At 42.4% G+C, this 19,927-nt stretch overlaps 1 protein-coding gene across 1 annotated transcript; it reads right to left on the reverse strand.

Annotated features, from left to right (window-relative positions):
* Window positions 1–557: 557 nt before the first annotated feature.
* On the reverse strand, window positions 558–15,041 carry DDAH1 (dimethylarginine dimethylaminohydrolase 1). Its single transcript, XM_010006610.1, has 5 exons — window positions 14,946–15,041; window positions 13,460–13,533; window positions 12,751–12,870; window positions 1,582–1,725; window positions 558–1,142 (listed from the first exon to the last, which is right to left on the reverse strand). The coding sequence occupies exons 1-5, from the start codon at window positions 15,034–15,036 to the stop codon at window positions 1,026–1,028; spliced, it is 546 nt and encodes a 181-aa protein (XP_010004912.1). The 5' UTR covers window positions 15,037–15,041; the 3' UTR covers window positions 558–1,025.
* Window positions 15,042–19,927: the final 4,886 nt, after the last annotated feature.

A 19,927-nucleotide genomic window follows, 5' to 3' on the forward strand; every position in this document is an offset into this window, starting at 1 on the left:
AATCCAGGAATAGCTGTCCTTCAACTCCTTCTATCACCCTTTTCAATTTTACTAGTAAGTGGCCTCCAAAAGAGAAGACAAATATATTGAAAAAGTATACAAAGAATTAAAACACACCCCCCACCCCAATATTTTAGCTTACTTTTGTAGGTTTAACTTTTCCAAATGCATCTCAGTGTTTTAATTTTTATGCTCCAGGTGCTCCCTAGGTTCTGGCCTTTTTAAAAACTCCTCTTTTATTCTCACCAAACTGAAAGTCATGGCACTAAGTAGAAAACTGGGACCTGAATTTGCAGGATGCATCTTGTGTGGGTGAACTACTCTCCCTTTTTCTGTCACTTGAGTTTCCTGGGCAGACATTCCCCTTGAACACTCCCATCAGAGGAAGTTTCTTCTGAACTTGCTGCCTGGTGTCTTGAACCTGATTCCAGCTACAACTCTGCCCAGAAGCAGCAACATGATATGGCCTAGACAGTGAGCACAGGTTATCACTCACTGTTCCAGCCAGCATACAGAAAGCTTCCCTACTGCTCAAGATACCAAGCTCATGAACCCACTGAGTTTTCTTTAGTCCCCTCTGATATCTCGCATCACTGAAAGTACAGAGGACCAAGGAAGGAAAAAAAATATGCAGAGCCAGGAAGCAAGAGAAATAAAGCAGGAAAAGGGAACAGTGTAAAGACAACAGAGGCGCTTGAAATGTTGAGAATTAGTTGGTTTTCATAAAATTTTCACACGGATATGTTAAATCACTAAAGCTAGGGATTAGCCATTATTAATTGTCTTCTGCTAGCCCATGGGACTAACATATTTCAGAGTTATGTGCCCCCCAACAGATCGTACATCCACCTTAAATACCATCTGCAAGGACATAATGAAAATACAGAAAGCAAAAAATTTGTAAACAAGGGTTAGTAGCACAGTGGTACAGTAGATTGTCAATAAAAACAACAAAAGTGTGGATACAGATTTGTCTACCTTGTGTGTAACATTATTGCCAGTTACAAGGGAGGGACTCTGTAAACTCATAATACTGAAGTTTTGTTAATAAGCACAGAGCAACAGGTGAGTGCTCCATCTACTTTCTCCAGTTCTGTATTGGCTATTGGGATCAGCATGTGGTCCTTCAGTTTTTCAAAAACCTGTTTAGGAGATAAAATGGAACAGAAAACATCACATTTAATGCCTACTTCCCCTTTTCTCTAAGTATTTACAGAATAACAGGCAGGGCATTATCAGCAGGTGCTAAGCCTTGTGATTTGTAACCAAGACTAACACTGGCAGCATGTATGTGGCCTTCTGCCTATGGGATTCATGCACATCAATGCTGCAGGGAGGGGATCTGTTGCTACTTCCTATTATGCAGAAGCAGCACTAGGGGCTGAAAAGACAATTAAATCTGTAATGGAGATGAGAAGAAAACCCAAGGCCTCCCACCCTTTGCTTATCCGGTATTTCCATGACAGGATTCAACAGCCCATTCTGGAAAGCGCCTGATTTTGATTCCCACCAGCATCCTGGCAAGGTGGGATGCTGGTGCTCTCCCAGCACCCTCAGTACAGCTCTCAGCACAGCTCTCACCTTTGCACTCTCCGGGTACTCCTCAGGGGCTCGGTGCAGCAGGACGTGGCCTTTGCTGGGAATGTTTAAGTAGACGCAGTTTGCTGCGGCATCGTCGGGCACTGTCAGCTTGTCATAGCGGTGGTCGCTCATCTGTTGCATGGTCTGCCACGAGACACAAAACACAGCTATTTGCACCAAACACACTAGCAGCCCCAAACAAACGGGAGATCAGAGCCTTCAAAAATAGCTAACTGCAACTGCCCAAGAGCCACTTTGTAATGCAGCAAGTAAGGAGATCTCTTTTCATGTCTGCTCTTCAAGGAAGAACCTATCAACCCTAAATGAAATGAGCAGTAGAAAACCTTTGTAAAATGGTTCCTGCAAGCAGTGGGATTAAGCACAGCATTCAGTAAGTGTTGTCCAAGAGGTCTTTTCCTTATAGAATGCACATTGTGTATGCAAAGCTACTGCATGCATTGATGAACACTATAGGTGTTCACCACCTTCAAAAAAAGCAGCCATCATTCAATATTTATAAAATAAGCATGAATAAACACAAACAGGACAGGAACAGTTCCCAGCCTGGATATCAGCCCAATCTTAATTCTTTTCAAGAACCTCCTTTCAGCTTTCCAAGCAGTTACTCTTTCACTAAGCACCTGTGCTGGGGAGCGAGAAGGCACGTCTGTGCTAATCCTCGTTCCCAGGGGGACAACACAATAACCTCCTCAGAACAGTAGAACTGGTGGGTCTCAAAGGTTTGGTTTGTAAGCATAAGGCTCATACAAAAATTTGGATCCTGGCTGGAATTAGAGAGACAGAGAGTCTCAGCACATCAGAAGCCCAAGATCTCGTGTTTTGGATCAGGCTCAACTTTTTAATAAAGAGGGGAAAGGCCTGGAGACAACACACCCGAGTCAGCGCTGCAGCGCCCCAGCCTCGCATCAGCTTCACCCTGACAGAGGCAGAGACTAATGCAGAAGTGAACAAAGCTCAAAGTCAAAAACTTTGGTCCTACTAAAAGCCAAAGCAAATGCAAGTGTTTCAGTTTCACTCCTAGCCCCCTATTCTCACATGGATTGCAAAGATGCAAACAGAAAGACATTTCTCCTGAAAAATTCTTTAATAGTATCATAATTAATTGATATTATGTGGGTTTTTTTACTAAATTCCCTTCTCAGGGAAACCTAACAGATTTACACAGCATAGCAGAGAGCAGACTTTGATTTTAGGCACAGTTAAGTTTATTGTTAAATTAATTGTAATGTCATTCATTTGTGCTACTATTCATTCATTGAAAAATCCTGTATAGAAATGAACGATGAGGCTTCACAACATAACTGCAAAGCAACAAAGCAACTTCTGCTTGCACACACCTACAGTAATTCCTTCACAGGTTTGAATACATTTTTCATATTGTAGCCTGAGTCATCCACATCCTGTGAAGAACATGAAACTCACAAATAAGAGTGCCTTGCATTCTTGAGGAAGTGTTATCAGAATTGTCATTTCTTGTTTCTTCTGAAGTTATGCAACTCTGACTTCACAAGATCACATCTACCTCCATAAAAGGTTAGTGTGTTTTTCCGGGGAAAAATCCTTGCACCTTTACTTCACCGGATGTACTTTTATTACTGTGTTTATCATGGTTGACTTTTTTTTTTGTAATTTTATTTCTGTTACATTGCCCAGATGTATTTTATAACTATTTCCTTGATCTTGTAGACACCTAGTAGGAGATACATGCTTGCACCTGGTGTAACTCTTCTCCACGGTAAAGAGGCTCATCCTCTACCTGCAGCTTCTCTCTCTTACCTAAATAATCTTTTTAAGTCTGTATTAAGGGAAAATACTTATTAAATCTGCACTGAAATACACATATCAGCAAAGGAAAAGCCACCATGCCTGGATTTTGCTTAGCTCCCAAACAGTTGTGCTTCCAGCCCTTATTGGGAACCGAGTCCCAATATTGTAGGTTTTCTGTAGGAACAGCTCATTCATCAGTAATACATTATAAATCACTGCAAAACACTTCCATATGAAATTACAAATTAATTCTTAAGCAGAAGGGTATGGACACATCTCCCATTTGTTCACTTCTGCAAAACGCTCGAGAGAGACCACCAGCAGCAAGCAGAGGACAAGTGGCAGAGCTCCAGATGTGCCAGCAGGAGGCATGAACCAGCTTTGGGAAGCCTAGGAGATGGCAGTGAGAGCACGTTAGGAGGATGGTCTTCAGGTCTAAAAAACACACAAGTGCTGGCTGAATTAATTCAGAAAAAAAGATGGGAAAAATGAGTAGAAAGCGAGATAAAGCAGCACAGGTGTTTGAGTACACAGCTGCAACAGTGGGAATGGGATCTTGGCGAGCTCAAACACTGCCACAAGAAAGCATTTACTAGTAACTGGAGGCTTGACAGTACAAGATTACTGTTTTCCTCAGCTCTTACCATCAGAAGGAAATAGTATTTGCAAGTCTTCATCGCTGTTAATAGCTATGCCTGTGTATTGAAGTATTTTACTTCAAAACCCACTTTCTTCAGAGTGCATCCATGCAGTAACACCCCAAACCTGCCCCATAGGGAGGCTCTGGATGCAGCAGAAATGAACCAGTATGACACAAGTTACTTTAAAGATCCATAGGATTTTTCATGTTTCTATTATGTAAAGTCTTTGAGCACATGTGCCTGGCCAGATAGGCCTCCAGGGCAGAGAAAGAGTCAAAAGCAAGGTCCTTTGATTGTATTTTCTATCAGATACACCCAAAAAATGTGGGGGTTTTTTTGGAAATGACAAATTTACAAAGACTACAGCGCTCATACAATGCATCTGTGGAGAGCTGGCTTTCTGCCCACAAACATTGTATGATCAGCTGCATTAAGAGCCAGGCATTTCCCACGTGCCTCGTTTTTCTGAGAATTTTCTTCAGTCTGAAGAGGGTAATTTTCATTGCACATTCTCTCAGCCCTTAGTCATGCTTTCCTTATGCTGAAGTCATTCACATAGCCTAAAATGCCTTTTCTATAGTTTTTTACAGTGTGTCCTCAGACAACTGAGGTAATGGATAAGCTAAATAATCCCAAATATGAAGCAGCATTATGCATGAAGGAAAAATGTGTCTGTTATCACTGATGGAGTTAAGATGACCACATACATTTCTAAAACAGGCCAACCCTAGTTACAAGTTTTCCCCCTCCATGAGGAAAGCCCCAGCCTGAGCCCTGCTGGCATCTGGGAACGACTCACATCCAGACTGCTATGGGACAGACAGCAACTAAACCCACCACGCTTGCAATAAACCTTGGCATCTTCAACACCAGTCTGTCTAGGTGGCTTTTGAACCCACAGCAAGGTAGCTTCAGAGTTCAGACACATATGGTGTGAAGAAACATTTCTTTTCCTTTCTTTTTTGAATTTGCTACTTGCCTTTAGAGCTTCTCTGGTTCTTGCACTGCAACAGTTGATCCCTGGTCACCTTTTCTACATTATTCCTGACTTTACAGACTTCTATCACACCATCTTAGAGGTCTCTTTTTTGGGTTATAATCATAGCTTGCTTCATTTGTCTCCTTTGGCAAGTTGTTCCAGGTATCTGTCCATCCTTACTGTACTCTTCTGAATCTTCCCAGTTCTACTTTATCTTTTTTGGAATTAAGGGATCACACATGCAAATTGCACACAACAACCAGCATCTAGATGCACCAGAGCTTTAATCAGTGGCATAATGATGTTCTACATTTGGTTTAAAGCTGAGCTAGCAATTTCAACAAGCTCAGGATCTTATTTCTGTGGTAACGATCAGGGAACATTATTTCATGTGATTTCACACTGTCCTTCTCCCTGTCCCTACTGCATATCACTTTACACTTATCTACACTGAATTCCATTGTTTTATTGCCCTGTCTCAGTCTAAGTTCCTTCCTTGCTTCTTTGTATTTGGAGAAACAATCAGCACTGGAGGGAGAAACAACCAGCACTGGAGGGAGAAACAATCAGCACTGGAGGGAGAAACAATCAGCTTTAGGGCTCAACACAAGAAAATAAAGGACAGAGTGGGGCTGGAGAGCTGTGCCATAGTGCTACATGCCTGTGTGCCAAGACTCATCCTGTCATACAAACCATGCCACTCAACAGCTTATCAGTGTTCTTGAAATGCAGCAGTGCCAACAGTGACCATAAACAGCTGGCCACACTGACTGGAGAGGATGGAAGAACAAGAGCTGTCAGTGACCTTGCTTGAATGTCAAGATATATTAGAAGTGTCACTTCCATCCAGTGGGAGAGTCAACAGTGAGGCAGACTCAGTAGAAAGTGAGTAAGGCAGCCACCTTGAGCAGCAGAACCCACTGTAGAATGATTGAAGGTTTCTTGTCAAGTATCAAAAAGTCTGCTAGAGATATAGCACAGACCAGCCCCTATGGATGCAGATGCAGGATTTCACAAGTACAACAGAACAACCGAATTCTAGATGTATCCCAAATCAGTGAGGCCCCAGCAGGCTGCCACGCTCAATATGCCAGATTACTTAGCCCATACACAGCCAGAGCGTTTCTACCTACCACCCATGCTCTCAGCAGCTGGGCTTTGGGCTTTTCCTCCCTGCTGCACCCCTCTCAGTCATGTTTTCCAGACGGCAGAGTTCTTTAAGCAACCTCTCCCACCCCACTCCTTGGCTTTTCCTGGCGCAGGACACCTCTTGCATCACCACAGATGTGAGGGCACCACACACTGCCCACACACCCTCCTGTACCGCTCTGCTCCTCGAAACCCCCCGCGCCATGGCCACACTGTCCCCTGCCTGCCAGCTCTGCCCAGGGACCACTGCAAAGGGAAACCACGACCTGACGAGGGGAAAAGGAAGCAGCTTACGTTGGTTGTTGCCAAGAAGGCAACAGGATGAACATACTGTGTTTTGGAACAGGAACTCCGGGAGAGAACAGTCAAAGAAAAAAAATGCAGCAAAGGAACAGAAAGGTGACTCCTCAATTATGCAAGTCAAATGGCGTCTTCTCAGTCACCTTCTGACCCGATTCCTGTGCCTGACTGCCTTACTGGTGAGGGCAAATAGGTATTGAAGGGGACACTTTCATTGCTCTTTACAAAAAAAGATTGAATTGACTAATGTAACAGCCTCTATTCTATAAATGTCTGAGTCTGTATCTTCCAAAAGACTAGATTCCCCTGCACATGTGCAAAGTGAACGGGATTGACACTCAATTAGGCATAGTACCTTTATTACAATATCTAACTTGTAATTAAAGCACAGCCAGTTATCTTATCGTAGCAGGTTATCTGGTACTCAGTGAAGACCTCTGTCCTCTCAGATGCTGTACCCTCATACTTCATAAAGTAAAGGAAAATCGGGAGCTAAAAGTATGGAATATATTATAGAATCTACCCTGGAGCAACCAAATATAGACTAAAGGAAAGTGCACAGAAATTTATAAACTGATTAATCTTCCTATCCACAAGGGTTAAGAGCAGCAAAGTCTCATTTTTATTTTTAAGAGCAAGTTGTCAATTGTTCTCTGTATTTCACTAGCCTTTCTTTGTTGCTGCATTACTAAGAAGTCAGGATTCCTCTGCACTTTCTGCTACTTCCCTATCTGATGTCATCTTCTTTAGGTTATTAATATTAGTAATGATTTCCACAGCAACCCATTGTGATATCGTAAATAGAGGATTATGACTTCATGCAGGGAATAAGCAGAGGCACAAATGATGAATTCTTAAGGAAGAAAAGATAATGTTTTAATGCAAACTTGTGCATTACTAGAAAAGACAGACACCATACAGACAACAGGAGGAGCAGATTTCGATGAGATGTTTCATACTGTGCATGGGTACTGGTTGTCTTCTGAGAACACGAGATGAAGTTTTCCCTGGCTATGTTGCCTCTGTAGTTAGCATCCATTCCTCTGAAACAACCAGGTGAAATCCCAGATGTTTCATGTGAAACCAGGAAGTACTCCACTACCCCCGATCCCAAAGTTACCCAGATACAGGGATTAAACTTGGGCCATAATAAAAGCTGAGAGAGCTGGGGTTGTTCAACCTGGAGAAGAAAAAGCTCTGGGGAAACCTTATTACAGCCTTTCAGTACTTAAAGGGGGCTTATAAGAAAAATGGGAACACACTTTTTAGTAGAGTCTGTTGCAATAGGACAAGGGGTAATGGTTTTTAAACTAAAAGAGGGTAGTTTTAGACTAGGCATAAGGAAGACATTTTTTACAATGAGGGTGGTGAAACACTAGCAGGCTGTCTAGTGAGGTGGCAGATATCCCATCTTTGGAAACATTCAGGGTCAGGTTGGACAGGGCTCTGAGCAACCTGATCTAGTTGAAGAAGTCTCTGCTCACTGAAGTGTTTAGACTAGATGACCTTTAAAGCTCCCTTCCAACCCAAACTATTCTATGATTCATATTATACAGTGGGATAAGTACTTTCCATATTGCAGTCCTCACCCCTAGGCACCATGACAGGTTTCCCATCTTCTTTCTATGTTCTGTGTTGCCTTCTGAGATCCATCAGCATCCACCAAACACTGAGCATTACCCCAGAGCAGCAGGGTCAGCTGGAGCCTCTCTCTAGCAGTCTCATGGGGAGACCCTGGGTTAGTCCTTTCAAGAGTGCCTGACAGCAGAGCCTACCCAAAGTACAATCCTCATTTCCCAACAGATGAGGGAACAACTTCATTAGCAAGCACTTGCTACAAATACAACACATCCTGCTTGCAAGAGAAGTCTTGAGATTGCCAAAACTGGGAACCCCAAGATCCCTTGGGATTGCTACCAAATTATCCAAAAGGTGACAGAGAATGGTTATCTGCAGACCGCAGTGCTGCCCCCTCACCTTCCTACACTGGGGCCTGCATCATCACAGCCTGAATTTGTCCTCACTCACACTCAGTAAAGGTCAGCAACTCCAGCAGCGCAGGATCAGAGCCCAAAGGTGACAGGTTTGGAGGAAATCCTGGCTTCCATGAAGGAACAGAAAAATAATCCCAGGCTTTACTGGCTCAACAGCCATGGCCAACGTTCAACTACGGAGTTATATGTATGGGATTATGAACAGGTTTAACTAAGAGAAGGAATTTAATGCATGTTGAAAACAGCAGAGGGAAGTTCAAGTTTCAGACATGATAGCTACTACAGTCCCCAGTAGTTTCTGCAGTTAATTTGTCTCTCTTTCACCCAGTTTCCTCAAGTGCCACTTTTCAGCTGCAACCCAAGTATTCTATGCTTGCCAGAGCCTAGAGAGGATTTCATGGTTAAAAATGTCACTTCTGATTTATTATCTGCTTCCAGCATGTGCTCTATAGTCCTAAACTGTGTGCGCTCATTTCCTATCTCACTTGCAGTGCTTTATATTATACACACAGCACTAAGCTCATGATAAATTGAACTCTGACATTTCTGCAATTTCTTTTTCTACTTTTAAAGGATGTATCAGTTGCACTGGTAAAGGCAATCAAGAAAAAATTCTCTTTCAAATAAGATTGTTAGGAGGAAAATAAATCCTATCTTAAATATAAAATGTTAGCATAGGCTAACATAGGAGTTCACTTGTTGCCTAACAAGACACACTACAGAATGAAAACAACTCAACTATGGCGATGGTTAAAGACAGCTTAATCATCTTGCTTGTATGATTGCATTTCCAGAGCAGACATGAAAAATTACAACAACAAAGCAGAGGTTTAAAATAACAAGCTACCACAATAAAAGAGTGGCATGCTGGGCTGTGCCAGGCCAATGACTCAGTAGAAGCTCAGGGGACCGTACTGCCACAGACTGCAGCAGGTAACGAGAGGGGCAGCTGACAGCACTGCCACTGCCCTGCCACTGCCCTGCCAACCTGGTGGAATCCAGGAAGCAGCTTTTAATCCTGAGTATCAGTGCCTCACAGAGATCCTACTGAACTGCATTTCCACAAACTGCAAGTAGCTGATTACCAACTGGATTTTTTTTTTTTCATCGGAGGCAAGTGAACAAAGGCAAATAAAATCACTGTCAAAAAGCAAGAATTCAAACATTAGAGGAAGCTGGGTACAAGCAGCACTGCCAACTCTGCCATTTCAGAGACAGAAGTGTTACCTATTTGTTTTCCAGTAACTTCTCTGAAAAGATGCCTGGAGGAACAGCCACAGGCTTCCCAGGATGAGACCAGAGTTGGATCCCATACACTGAAGGAAGAAGCACCCTCTGGGTAACTTCATACTTAGTTCTGAATGTGACATGGTTGCCTGATGTACCCTGTCAGCTCCCTGGGAGTGGGAGAGGGGGACATACTACAGTACAGAACCACTGCTCCAGGACTGAGCCCCTAACCTCAGCTGGCAGGGTGCAAGCAAACTCCACTGTCACACACACACAAACGTGGTATTAAATCTCCAATGCAGAGAAACACACTGAAAACTGACAAGATTTATTGTTTCTTTTAAAGATACCCACCAACAATCAAAGACTGCTAGATTATCCTGTTAATTTAATTTTCTTAAAAAAAATGTATCTGCTTTTTCCTCTACTTTGATTAATGCTGGTATTTACTTGACAGCTAGTTACGAGCAACATTTAATCAGCTTATCAGAAAAATATTTCTGGCTGCTATAGCTAAATTTATGCACAGCAACATGATTAGCAGAGCTGTGCGAAAGGGTTTAATCAAACTGATGAGCTCTCAGATTAGTCCTGGCTCAAGTTCAAATTGCAGCTCTGAGCAACCATTATTGTACTTGAATTTTGCTCATGTTTATAAACACACTATATGAGTGTAGGGCTGCCTGGATATCTGCAGACTTCATCAGGCTGCTGTTCACAACACATTTCGAGTTCGAGCCTGAATATTTAGGTAGTGCATATTTCACAGCGAAAGATGTAGGGCACTTTCTGTCCCAGACTAAATCAGTCAGACACAGCATCAGGAACATCAGATCTTTTGCAACCAAAACCATTTGTCACAAGTTTCTCAGAGAAGACATGGGTGATAAGCTGGGAACGGGCTCCCAGAGCTTCATGTAGTGATTTCGAAGAAGACAGTAACTTCAACAGCCTGTTCACATGAATGAGCAAAATTAAAGCCACTTCAAACTATGTGGGAAGCCAAGGGACCATCCTCTTGTTTAAGAGCTCCCCTAAGATCACGCAGAGCAATCAGACTGCTATCCTATTCCCTTCATTGCTGCCAGGCTGCAAATCTAAGCCAACCAAGACTGCACTTCCCTGGCCTCCATAATTCAACCCAGGTCAAGCAGGGGAGCTGCAGAGATTTGAAATGCTGGTTTTGTCTTAGCTGGGGATTGAGACATTTTAAACCTTGAACTGTCACAAGGTAAAGAAGAAATAAAAAAAATCCCACCAAATCCCTGCTGCCAAGCTCTGATAGGAAAAATTAAGCTGCTGGGAAACATAAAATCCTAGGATTATGTCCATGAGAAAAGTGTGTAGGATCTGAAAAGCAACTGTGCAATCAAGTATCACAGTATGGCAGTAAGGACAAGTCTCTCAGGCTTCCATCTTGCAAATACTTAAGGATGCTTTAAAGTAAAAAATACCACTGGCTAACCAAAGCCAAGAAGGTGTAGAAAACATGCAGGATCCTAAGCTCTTTGGGGGCCAGGCACGTTGATTTTAGACTTACATACTATTTCTATTGTAAATGTTCTTCCTGGCACAGATTCAGATAAGTAGCCTCAGGCACCAAGAACTTAAAATAATTCATTCTTTAAAATCAGGGCAAGATATAAGCTGGGCTGCGTTAGTTGCATTTGAATTGAGTGGAATTCAGAGAGCTTTCTCACTTAGTTAGGCAGAGCTCTCCCCACCCTTTCCCATTTACTCTATGGGGGACACAGCTGGCTTCCTCCATGCATTAGTGATCATGTTGAATGAAGGAGGCTTCTGCAAAGGCTGCACTTACATTCTTATTTAGTAGCAAAAGAATCAAGAATAATGATAAGCTGAAAATTTGGGACTTGCTGCTGTTGCTGAAAAGTAGATTTTGGTTTAACCTTTAAAGGCAAGTCCTGATAAAAACACTAAAGACACTTAGCTATAAAAGGCTTTTACATAGGCTCTGGCTTATCTGCATCTCAAACCAAACCATGCAGGATGGTAGATTCTAGTTTATCAAAAGGGCCAAACTCATTCAAGCTTCACTTCAGATAAAAGCATTGGTGCCTGCAGCTGTGCTGCTGGGTAGGAGCAGAGATGCTGATCTCTCCAGTGAGTGCTCCTGTTGCCCATGTGTGTAACGAGTTTCATGGCCTGAAGTGTCTCTGTGCTTAATTTGGTACATTTGCTCTGAACACACCCAGCAGGCAGGAAAGCCATAGAGCCCTGTGCAAACCACAGTGCAATGAACATTCCCCAGTGAGGATGAAGGTGGTAGTACAGCACTGACCTGCTTGCTACACAATAGATTACTGGCTTGCAAGTCTGTCAGGGAAGAGACCCAGATTCAAAAGGCCTCCTAGCCCAAGGGTTCAAACACACACCTCCCACTTTAAAGGAAAATATTCAGGGACTCAGATTATCAGGAAGGCTGGGGTGAGACTACTCTCCCTCCTTTCTGCTGAAGCTACACAGTTACAAGACCCTCACTAGACCAGAGAGGAAAAAGTGTGACAAGGAAGGAGTTTGACTTTGAAGCAAGGTGATGCAGGAAGGAGGGATAGAGAGTCCTGGATCCCAGTCCCGGCAGCTGAAGTTACTTACAGACTTTATCCAGAAGGTCTACACTGCAAAATGCATACACAGGTCATCTTTGCAAAAGGGATCATATCCCTCTCCCTCCTCCTTCATGCAAAAACTTTCACTTCCTCTCTGGCAATTTTAAAAGCCATGTTTCTTCATGGAAACATCTCCTACTGCTCTGATGGTATCTCCTTCCTCCCTCCTATCACCAAATTATCACCTTGCTAGTCAACAATGCTGTAAGTAATAACCTGCATAAGCTATCTGAACCTGTATAATCCATATATTTCCTGAATATAGCTGAAGCTGAATTACCATCACTGTTCTCATGTCTGCTATACATATTTTTTATGGTTTACACATACAGGAGACCCTGAGATGTACTGATTTTCTCTTTCATTGATCTAGTTCTATTTTAAAATATCAGCATCCTTGAGCACAGATTTAAAACAAAACAAGCCTGTTGTTTAGAACATTTTCTTATGTGCTTTACCTTGAGGGCTTTCTGTGCAGCTTCACTTGATCCAATAGCAATCAAGTTTGGTCCAGCCATGCTGCAAAAGCTCTTCAGATGCAAAGAATCATGAACAGGGACCGTGGAGACAGCATAATCCTGTATGGAAGCAAGGAATGGTTGTTAAAAGTATTTTTAAATTGTCCTAGTTCCAAAATTATATGAGACATTCCATAATTAATTTTACTCTCTACAAATTAACAATAGCAACACATCCCAGGGTGCAGTGTCAACTGTTAAAGTATGAAATACCCCACTGGACCAGCTTGTCTTGTCTGGTGCACTTGAATACAATTCAGAATAGGTTTCAAGTATTATTGTAGCAACTGTAAACAAGTACATTAAAACATGTAATTAAACACTATGTACATAAAACCTCTCCAGGCACCAGCAATAAGAACACACTGTCAATACACGAGAACAAGAAGGTGAGTGTTGATATGCTCTCAAATAGTAAGTTTCCCACTATCCAGGTCACTTTTATGCAGCAATCTCACGTTTCAGATCCAACTTCAGCATCTGTCACAGGATGCTCAAACCTTTTTAATAACTTGTACCTTTTTTTAGTTTTTTAAATAAGTCCTAAATAAAGCACTTGAGTATCATAAGCATCTTGGCCAGTATAATTTTTAGATTAGCTCAGTGGATGACAGCTTTTATTTCCCGTGGCATGAATGAATCTACAAACCTTAAATGTGTCAGCCAGAATTTCTGCACCACGTTGATTTGTCCGCCTGGAAAGCCCCACAAAAAATTCTCTGCCTGGAATGTAAAAATAAAGAGCAAAACAATGGCAGCTTTTTTTTTTTTAAGCTATAAAAAAAAATAATCACATCAGCTCCTTCATCAGAACACAAACATTTTAAAAACAGGCCAGCTTTAGAGACATGTTGAAGCAATCTTTTATGGGTATCATTTTCTATCTTTCTTTTCCCAAGTTGAATGATAAAACTGAAAAAACAACTTAGAAGAATGCAACCTCAACTCTGAGCTGATAATCTAAAGCAATTACCTTTTTCCAGAAGACATATTTTAGCAGAAACATAAATAGCTTCCCCTTCTAAAGCTCTGCAATGGTCATTGATTCAGAAAAAAGAACAGCTGGGCTGGATTAGTACAGCACTGACTGACCATTTCCCCCTCCCTCTGAGATTTACTCCGGTCTGGAAGGCAGCTCTGCAGCCATGAGCATCCCCCACCTCCAGAGGAAATCAGTGCTGCATCTGCACTGCATTAGAAGGGCCACCCTTTCCAGTCTGCCTCTTTTCAGACCCTTCTTTTCCCTTGGTGAACTAAGGCAAGCAGCCAGTCTACTGTGATGCTGATCAAAATGAACAGGCTCATTCAGCACAGGCGGGGAGCAAGCGTGTGTGCAGCTGATGTGAGAAAATGCCTAATGGGTTTAATGGCATAAAAACCACCATCAGTATCTTCACCTTTGAAGTTAACCATGCATATAAGTTGTCTAGCACATGACATCTGGCAGGCCACTCCACCTCTTTCTCCATAAACTGATGTCCTGGTTTGAGCCAGGATGAAGCCAATTTTTCTTATTACTGATCTTTTTTTCCTTCAGCAAGCTTTCTTGTAACTAGCAACAGTGTGTTCTGCTAGGCTGATAAGACAGTGGAATGTTTTTCTAACTACTGAGGCTTCAAGGCCGCACCTGCACTCTGCCGGCTCAGACACTATGGGGAGATCTGTGATCAGAAAAAAAGATCAGTAATAAGAAAAATTGGCTTCATCCTGGCTCAAACCAGGACAACTGAAAATGCATTTTTTGCTTTTGATTCATTGAACTAGTGACAATTGTCTACATCAAGCTTTTACAAGTCCTGAAAATGAGTCTGGTGAATTTAGCTGCTTGTAATAAGAAATATGAAATAACTGGAGGCAGTTCACTACTGAAAGTGCTTCTTATTGGCACTTTACAAGCTAAAATAAAATTTGTATGCGCAGTGCTGCTCTTTGTACTGTGTGTACTGCTACTTCATCTATTCAGGCATCAAAGCAGGACATTGAGGGTTGCATTGAAAATGCATCTCTGCTACCTCTGTGACATTTAGTGACTGATTTAACAAACAGCACAAACTACATTTTATTATGCAGATGACAGAAAACATGGTCTTCAAGGCAGTGAGAATATGAAAACAGCAAATTCCCTTTCACTGTACCTGTAAACAAGACATCTCCACCATCCAAGGTTGCATTTTCATCTACCATCTCTACTATATTGAGGTTGAGACTTTCGAGTGCTCTCTTCATGGCTTCAACCTGTTTAAAAGAAAGTTTTTTAGAATATATTTTATCACTGAAAAATTTAAAAAAAACAACCAGAAATACACACTGGTAATAAGAATTAAAAGTCCTCTGTCACACCTTTAGCAAGGCAGATGGCAGGGCCCTTTGTGTCCCAGTCCATCACAGTTCCCCATCTCTCTCCAGATGCCTTTCTGGTCTGAAGGGGACAGAGTGTCTAGTAGCAGCTACTGGGCTCTGGCCTTTGTACAGGAACCATGCAGCATCCAGGGGAGATAGATGACAGGTCCAAAACACATATGAAGCCCAACCCCTCTGCACAATAATATCCCCTCTTGCAAATCCTGTCCCTTGGATCTGAGCAGGTAAAAGGCCCATCCAGAGTGACACCCTCTCCTTCCAAGCTGCTCCAACACAAGACATGGCTCTACCAGTCATGGAGGTAGCAGGTCTACCCCAGGTCCCTCTTCAGTCAGGGGAAAAAAAAAACACAACCCCCACAACAGGAAATGTTAATTTTCTGTTTAGTTTTGCAACTTTACTGAGCACTAGTTCCCCTAGCATTTTTTAGCTACTTTGTTTTACAGAGTTACAAGACCTCTCATGTCTATGTGCTTTATGGCGGGCTGCTCCTCACAGAGAGATGCGCAGGGTGCAGGGAGCCTGGGGCTGCCAAGCTCATTCCCTGCTGAAAGGGGCCCATAACAGGAGCAGGGGATGCAGCTTCAGCAAGCTTCCTCTTTCCCAGTGAGGGCTGCTCGGAATGCCTAGAGCAGAACCTGATTCTATAGAGATTTACGTGATTGGTCATCCATAAGAGGGGCTAAGGCTCGCTATGTTCAAGCACTGTCATCTTGGTGCCTTGTAAGCCAAAAGAAGCACCTACACTCAACCAACAGCTCACCAAAGCTTACAAATACAGCTTGCAGAACATCAATATAAACATGAGCTCATCCACTGAAACCTTTGAACCTGATCCCACATGGCAGCATCTTCATGTTTGGAGAAACCTCCTCATGATGGTCAACCAGAGGTGCCCAGCACACACCTTGGCTGTGTGAGGAAAGCTGAGGAGGTACAAAAGCCTGAAGGTGGATCTGCCTGCAAGAAGATGTGCTTGTGACCAGAGCAAATATACACCAGTTACAGGAGGGCTCCCTCCAGCAGGCGGGAAACCTACTTTTTACCTGAGTACTGCAACCATGCAAAATGTTTGCACTGCCCAGAGAAGAAACTCTAATGCAGTTGGGAAAGGGCTGCTAGAGTTTCCCAGGGAAAGGCAGGCAGCAGCTCTTCACATCCCCAGGCTAGAATGGCCCATTAATAACACTTGCACTAGAGTACCAATTAAGTAAAGTGCCTAGATAATGAGAACAGCAGAAGGTAAATGCTGACTTCGTGTTTGTGATTTGACTAATATGTGTTTTAATCACCAGCTGCTGATTACCATTTAACCACCAGGCTATGCCAAAGATGCTTTGAATTGTTTCTTTATTTAATTTAAAGGGGTTGACGCAGCTGTAACACAGACATTAAGGAAAGTTATCAGAACTGAAAGTTGTCTGAAATCACAGAAAACTAGTTCAATTTGCTTTGTGGTTGTTCCAGGTTGTGAAGATATTTAAGATGCTCAAGATGTTTTTCCCCAACATAAGCTCATTTTATCTTACGAAACCAAATTTAAATAAATAAAATGGTTGCCATATAAATAGCTGGATCTTTTTTCCACGATGGGTGTTAATGGATTCAAGTCTAGGGTTCAATGTTTTGCTGGGTTTTTAAGCAAGCAGTAGAAATTCCTAAAGTTTTAATTGGAAAGTGCTGCTCACACGTCTGGTAACACATGCTGGAATTATCTTTCAATATCCGTTGCTTGTGTAAAATAGAAGTCTCAAGTTACTGTTTGCTTTCTATAGACAAGACCAGGAACTTCATTCAGTAGAAGCAGAAATTTAAAAAGGAACACAAACTGCGATGAGAAGATTAGAGGAAAGACTTGACATTATTAGAAAGGCAACTGAAAAAAATAACTTGTAAATTCAAGATTCTGTAAAACAACAAGAAAAAATCCCACTCCATTTGCTTTTGCATATGGACAAGTTTCCTGCATGGGTGACAGCACAGACTCACATTACTGCACCACACCATCTTTAAAGCCATCCTGCAGCAGTTCTGAGTAGGGCCTGCAATGCAGGATGTCACCAGCGCATGTCTGAAACACAACCATCTTAGAAAGAGTGAACTGCATCAGAGTTTGGGTTAGGACTCAAGTAGCTTGAGTCTGTCTCTCAGCATTGCAAAAGAGAAAAAAGAGCTTGGCTCCATCCTTAAGTCTTTCCAGATCAGGAAGGATTGTGCCACTTTCCAACAGAGCTCCTACCCTGGAGAGAAAACAAGACACAATCTTGTATGTACAAGTGATTGTTATCTTCAAGTAAGCTGCTAAAAATAGGGATGGAGCAAAGGGGGTTGATTTTATGAAGCCTTCTGTCCTCCTCACATACTATCCTCTCTAAACAACCGATATATGTTTTTTTTAAGTGTGGAGTCTTAATACACACTGGTGAGATTTTATAATGAATGAAAGACTAGTTCACAGAGCTAGCTTTGATGTATGAACAAATAAAACCGTCTCTTTTTTTTTTCCAGAAGAGAACTGAAAAACAGTGGATGGAGAAAGTCCTCTGTGAAGGCACAGTCTCCCAGGAGACACCAGCAGAATACACTAAGTATGCGGACATGAACTGATTACAAGCATATTCACTATGAAGACAACTAACTGCTTGCTTTTTTCAGAAGTAGCCAAGAGGAAAAGTCACCTTCCGTCACTTTAGCTCCTTTATTAGAAAACTAAAATCCCAGGTAGTCAGAATTGTAGCACACAAAGAACACACTCATCTGTATCCTTTAAAATTTCTGTATCATATTATCTCAGGTCAGCTTAAGGTTTGTAAGACGATATTGGGTTTTATTGTACACGTACCCATTAGTACATTGGTTGAGTGTTAAAGCTTGTATGCTTTGTGTAGTGATATTTTTCTAATAAGCACATTCCTGGTGTGAGACGGGATGTGTCTAATCCATAGCAAAGCTGATTGAGAGACAATGGGCTCCAGCCAGCTCAGCTCTGTTTCAAGGAAAAAGGACAATAACTGCGTTTGACATTTATAAGAATCTAATTTCCTTGTGCTTTAAAAATGGAGCTCATTACCCTCCGGACTGGTGCCTTCCACCAATGACTGTAACTGATGTGTGGGGATTCTTCCTTCTCTATTTTAGTATTTGATGCACTCTAAATGGAGGCTGCTTCCTAAATTATTTACTGGTCTTCTGTGCAGTAACCATGTTAGGAGATTTACGTTATTGACAGTAAGAAGGAAATTATCTTTTGAAAAGGCAGTGAAAACGGGGACATGATTTTGCAAGCCAGGCAGGTTTTCCTCTGGGGTGCCAGGGCTGGGCAGTGGGGCTGCAGGCAAGGGGCCACCACAGCTCCCAGTGTCTCATGGGCAGGAGCACAGCTGGGGCTCAGCAGAAGTTGTGGATGATACCATGTCAGGTATCTCCCAGTGACTGCAATTACCCATCCACCTTGAGCTTCAAGCTCTCAAAGTGGGAAGATGGCTAGAGACCTGTTTCACGTGAAAGGATGCAGTGAGATTTGGAGAGCAGACGACCACCCAATGAGCCAGAGGTTACACAAAGTTTTTCATGTAATGCAAATCTAAGTGCTCTGTAGACCAAATGCAGCCCTAAAAAAAAGGATTTTCAGCCCAAGACACCCTACTACAGCGTCTCCTGAAATTTTACATCCACTACCAATTTCTCCAACATGTTAAGCCCCAATTATTGGGTTACAGTCTCCACTTCATTGTGCTTTAAACTGTCATTTAGAGCTGTGCAAAGCAAATGTCAGATTTAATATACACAGAAGTTAGACTGTGATGTCTCTGAGGTGATTATTTTTGGAGCCATTAACTCCGAGTTCACAAAGTGCCACTGTCAATATATAAAGCATTTTTCAGCAAGGCTCCGAACAACGGCTATAAATAGAGACAGAAAAATCCAAGGCCAGAAAAGGGTAGACTTCAGTTTTGCAAAACCCGTTACCGGTGTTGGTCACAATCCAGGTCCTTGCCTGCCTGAATCTGTTTCATTTGGAGATGAGGAAGGTGTGTATCCTCTTAATGATAAGCACTGCCCATCTGCATTTGCAGGGGCTTCAAAGAAAATTAAACAGCATTGAAATAGTTTTGAGGATTTTTAAAAGAAAAACCCACTACTGTTGTGGGTTTTTTTCTTGCTCTGAGTCAGATACACACCCTCATATATATTTATCTCGGAAGTTCATGGGATGTGGGTTATGGGAGTTTGACTCCTGCTCCCAGTGTTGATACCAGAAAGGGCTTTGGCTCTTGAGAGGTCATCAGGGAAGTGGTGGAAGAACAAGATGGCCCAGCACTGCTATTTGATGCAGAACATGCTGTAGGAATGTGTTAAGTGCAAGACAACTAAGGTCAGCATTCTCCTATAGACAGCTGCTAGCACAGCCTGGTGAGGATACTCTGTACCTGCCATTCCCACCCCTACCCACTAATGGACCGCCATTTGCTTTGGCAATTGATCATCCTTTCCACCCACACAGGGCCTTTGTGTCCATCCCTCTTTTGGGAAGGGAAAAGAAGGTGAAGATAGGCAGCAGCCTGGCCTTGAAGTGAACCACCAGCTGTGGGCAGTACATTTCTGGAAGCCAAGGCACCTGGACAAATCGCATCCAGACTGCTCAGTTCAGTGATTTGAACATGACTTCAAACTAGGCTGCACATCACAACATGTGGAAAACGGTGTTATGCCAGAACACCCAGAAAACCCTTTTTGGGAGTTTCAGTTGATTCTC

The sequence above is a fragment of the Chaetura pelagica genome, unplaced genomic scaffold (assembly GCF_000747805.2).
Source record: "Chaetura pelagica isolate M959 unplaced genomic scaffold, ChaPel_1.0 scaffold69, whole genome shotgun sequence".
Taxonomy (NCBI): Eukaryota; Metazoa; Chordata; class Aves; order Apodiformes; family Apodidae; genus Chaetura; species Chaetura pelagica.